At 35.7% G+C, this 5,000-nt stretch overlaps 1 protein-coding gene across 1 annotated transcript in view; it reads right to left on the bottom strand.

The window, feature by feature from the left end:
• LOC137652456 (uncharacterized) overlaps positions 1–5,000 on the bottom strand; it is a 10,482-nt gene that overhangs the window by 1,335 nt on the left and 4,147 nt on the right. Inside the window, exons 2-4 of the mRNA XM_068385842.1 lie at positions 4,534–5,000; positions 3,292–3,399; positions 1,665–1,945 (exon numbers count right to left, since the gene is read on the bottom strand). The exon at positions 4,534–5,000 is cut by the window's right edge and continues 247 nt beyond it. Of these exons, the coding sequence (XP_068241943.1) occupies positions 1,665–1,945; positions 3,292–3,399; positions 4,534–5,000 (856 nt within the window). The remainder of the gene's footprint in view (positions 1–1,664; positions 1,946–3,291; positions 3,400–4,533) is intronic.

Genomic DNA, 5,000 nt, shown 5'->3' with positions numbered 1-5,000 from the left:
AAGGGGGGACCTTTCCTCTCTACGTTCCTCCCAGCCTAAAGAGGGACTCAACCGAGTTCGGCTGGTACTGCTAGGGTTCCACAGCCCACCCTCCCCCGTTATCCACTACAGATGAAGCTTCATAACGCTGAATCCCCTACTGCTGCTACCTCCGCGGTCATCCAAGGCGACCGGAGAAAGCAGCAGGGCCTACCGGAAAAGCTCCCATCTAGCCCTTTCCAATGAATAAAAACTTACTTTGTTTGGGGTGATTTTGAAAGCTGTTTCACCTCTTTAAAATTTTGTCTAAGTTACCAATGGCAGTGAAAGGGTTAATAGTTGCTTTTGCACTGTTAAAAATTTGCTGTGAAAGAACGGTAAAAAATCCTGGAATAAATGTTGGCAGGCATTTACCGTTTTAAAAACGGATATATTGACGTAAAGGAGTGATATTACGGTCAACATCCCGTAAAAGATAATAACAAAGTAAGGTAAAATTACGGTCGTTTATATTTTACTGAAATACGACTCAGAATAGTATATTTTTACAGAGAGTTTCCGATTAAAATTACATTTTTTTTAACGGTGTGGGCTACATAAATGAAATCTAGTTTTAATCGTAGTTTGCAAATAAAGAAAAATTCTTGTTTAATGATAGTTTTAGGGCTATATAAATTAAACAAACTAAAATTAATTACTAACACTCCGAGAGTCCAAAAGATGATACGATTTGTTTGTTGTTGAAAGGCAAATTGAGCTTTGTTGTTGAAAGGCAAATTGAGCTTTGTTGTTGAAAGGCAAATTGAGCTTTGTTGTTGTAAGGCAAATTGAGCTTTGTTGTTGTGTTGTTGTAAGGCAAATTAAGCTTTGTTGTTGTAAGGCAAATTGAGCTTTGTTGTTGTGTTGTTGTAAGGCAAATTAAGCTTTGTTGTTGTAAGGCAAATTGAGATTTGTTGTTGTGTTGTTGTAAGGCAAATTAAGCTTTGTTGTTGTGATGTTGTAAGGCAAACTGATCTTTGTTGTTGTAAGGCAAATGAAACGATTCGAGTACTTACAGACGAAACAACTAACCTAAACTGTTGAGAAAACCCGCAATTTTAACCGGAATTTCTCCATAAAAAATATACTGTTCTCAGCCATATTTCAGTAAAGTACAGGCGGCCGTAATTTTACCTTACTTTGTTATCATCTTTTTACGGGATGTTGACCATAATATCCCTCCTATACCTCAATATATCCGTTTTGAAATAAGTAAAAATCTTGGAATAAATGTTGCCAGGCATTTATCATTTTTTAATAGAAATTTTTACCTATGTACGTAAATAGGCCTAATTTTGGCGGATGCAATACAAACCTACACTGTTAAAAATTTGCATTATAAAAACGGTAAAAATCCTTGAATAAATGTTGCCAGTCATTTACCGTTTAAAAAAAAAAGGATATATTGACGTTAAGGAGTGATATTACGGTCACCAACCCTAAAAAGATAATAACAAAGTAGGGTAAAATTACGGTCGTCGCTATTTTACTGAAATACAGCTGAGAAACGTATATCCTTTACGGAGAATTTCCGATCAAAATTACGTTTTTTCATATCAGTGTAGTTTTGAAAACTTAAGCAAGTCAGTACTAATAAAATGTTTCTAAATCTTATAAAAAACACTTAAAATACTCGATTTACCGACTTTTTTTTTATTTCGAAGGAGAACAATGATGCACCAAAGCTCCATGGCCTTGCCGGTGGCTGTGTCTCTGACGATGTCTGTTGTTGTGTCTGTGGCTGAGTTCTTAGCCGTATATGTGGTTGTGTCCTTGACATTGCCTGTTGCCGAGTCTGTGACAGCGCCATTATAGGTAGACGTATCCTTGAAGGTATCTGTGGCTCTGTCTGTGGTTTCGGCTTTGGCAATACTTGTGGCTTGTTGGTCTGTTGCTGCACCAGTCCTTGAAATGCATCTCGCAGAGTCTGAATGAAAAGGAGTAATGAGATATTGTTTATTAGGAAGGGAAGCGAGCCATGGTGGAGTAGAGGCTATTTGAGTGGCGGTGAGTCACTCGCCAGAACAGAGGAGCAATGAGATAATGTTTATTAGGAAGGGATGCGAGCCATGGTGGAGTAGAGGCTATTTGAGTAGTGGCCAGTCACTCGCCAGAACAGAGGAGCAATGAGATAATGTTTATTAGGAATGGAAGCGAGCCACGGTGGAGTAGAGGCTATTTGAGTAGCGGCCAGTCACTCGCCAGAACAGAGGAGCAATGAGATAATGTTTATTAGGAAGGGAAGTGAGCCACGGTGGAATAGAGGCTATTTGAGTGGCGGAAAGTCACTCGCCAGAACAGAGGAGCAATGAGATAATGTTTATTAAGAAGGGAAGCAAGCCATGGTGGAGTAGAGGCTATTTGAGTGGCGGTAAGTCACTCGCCAGAACCGAGGAGCAATGAGATAATGTTTATTAGGAAGGGAAGCGAGCCATGGTGGAGTAAAAGCTATTTGAGTGGCGACCAGTCACTCGCCAGAACAGAGGAGCGATGAGATAATGTTTATTAGAAAGGGAAGTGAGCCACGGTGGAGTAGAGGCTATTTGAGTGATGGTAAGTCACTCGCCAGAAGAGAGGAGCAATGAGATAATGTTTATTAGGAAGGGAAGCGAGCCATGGTGGAGTAAAAGCTATTTGAGTGGCGGCCAGTCACTCGCCAGAACAGAGGAGCAATGGTATAACCTCTGTACCAAGGTCTTCCAACATCTTGGGTTAGAGTTCTCTTGCTTGAGGGTACACTTGGGTAGACTATTCTATCTTATTTCTCTTACTCTTGTTTTGTTAAAGTTTTTATAGTTTATTTAGGAGATATATAAATTTTAGTGTTACTGTTCTTAGACTATTTTATTTTTTCCTTGTTCCCTTTCCTCACTGAGCTATTTTCCCTGTTGTAGCCCCTGGGCTTATAGCATCCTGCTTTTCCAACTAGGGCTATAGCTTAGCAAGTAATAATAATAATTATAATAATAATAATAATAATAATAATAATAATAATAATAATAATAATGATGATTTTAAAGCTTTTAAATATTTCATTCAAAATATTACTCTTGAAAATCAATAAAACATTTGAGAAACTGAAAAAGTGCTGTAAAGTTAATTTCGTCCAGCTTCTGAATATTTTGAAAATAACAATTAAAGATAATATATAGTAATATATGAAGCTTACTTCTATTTCAATATCTTAACTAATTAAACCACTGTATTGATAAACTTTCCTATAATAATTATAAAACTATAATGATGCTAATTGGAAGAAATACGAATTCTTACGTTTGTTGAACTTATTCCCTCACAAGGTTCTTCCAGATTCTCTCCATCCTTCACTCTGCTCAAAACTTCATAGAGAACCTTCATTTTATCTTGAATAACTTCCATATCCTGTCAAAAAGTGTATGCATATAAGAATTGCAACAGAAAGACTTGTGCCTATACCATGAACAAACAGAAAGACTTGTGCCTATACCATGAACAATTAAGGTACTTCGTTTCCTGAACTATGAACGAAGGAGAAAGGACCACTCACAATATATATATATATGTATATATATATATATATATATATATATATATATATATATATATATATATATAGTTTGAAGTTAAACTTAAATAGCAAAGATATTGGAAATGTTATTGAATACTTAATTTTAATAATTTTTGAGCTCATAGTTTTGTATTTGATATTCTTTTGTATTAATGCAATCTCGAACAATGCATGCAAGGAGCCAAACCAGGACTTGAGATTACCATCATTTCTTTTATATCGATAGCCAAAATAGAGGCTCAAAACAGAACTCCATAGAAATAGTAAAAGGTATGACAAGTATATGATCCTTTTTTTTTTTTTTTTTTTTTTTTTTTTTTTTTTGTGAAATGACAGCTAGGCATATGGCAAAAGGTAGTATTACCTAAGGAATCGTTTAGAAATAATCATTGTAAAACGTGAGAGCGAAGAGCAGAGGGCTCTAGTTAATTACGAGAGAGAAAAGATTTTGATGATCAAAATTATCATTAGGAAAGTTTAGAATTGTAAGTTGGAGATAAAGGTCGACACATAATAATGCATGATGAGTTGATCTTGTAAAAGGAAGAGGAAAAGCTGGGGAAAATGTATAATAAAACAATGGAAATCAGAAAAAAAAGAATATTTAACCTGTTACCTTTAATCTAAGTCTCACAGTGTTGCCTTAGGAAAAGACCAAAAATAATATCAACATAATGTACCAAATTAATAATAAGAAAAATACAGGAGAAGGAAAGAATAAAGGTTATAGGAATCAGAAAAGACTAAAGCAGAATATCTTCAAAGCTTTACGGCCAAATGAAATGGTGAAACCGAGAAATAAATTCAACTTATGCTTTTACCCCCTCCAAACAAAAAAGGTCATAAATATTTAATTTTAGGATAGTCAGGTACATTGCTCTCTCTCCCAAGGAAACAAATGAGAATGATGGTTGCAAAATAGAAATTATTACAGCAAGGGCCTATCCACTAATTTGAGCAAAACTTACCTTTTCTTTTGAATGAACAGTAGACTCTTCTCTTGATAACACCTCTGCTAGATTTTCAGTCCATTTCCTAGATGATACACCTACCCCCTCCACTTCCTCCATCAAACTTGTTAGATCTTTATAAGTATGAGATAAAGATATTTTTTCTTTGATTACCTCCAGTTTGCTCTTTTCGCTTGCTAGACAAACTAATTGTTCTTTCAGTAAATTGCTGGTGGCGTCTAGCTCTTCTCTACTGCGGTTATTCTTCAGAACAATCTCATCCATAATCACCAAGATATTCTCTCTAATGTCTTTGTTGATTTTGTTCAAACTGACTTCAAGTTCTTTAGCATTTCTTGAATAACTTTCAAGTTGTTTTTCCGATTGATCCAGAATCCTTAGCAACTTTCCATTCGTCTCAAAAGCCTCTGACTTTAGGTACTCTACCTTTCCGAGGTAGGACGAATCAACCCTTTGAAGAGGAG

The sequence above is a fragment of the Palaemon carinicauda genome, chromosome 13, assembly GCF_036898095.1.
Source record: "Palaemon carinicauda isolate YSFRI2023 chromosome 13, ASM3689809v2, whole genome shotgun sequence".
Taxonomy (NCBI): domain Eukaryota; kingdom Metazoa; phylum Arthropoda; class Malacostraca; order Decapoda; family Palaemonidae; genus Palaemon; species Palaemon carinicauda.
The sequence above is the reverse complement of the archived record's forward strand: the minus strand, read 5'-3'. Positions and strand labels throughout refer to the sequence as shown.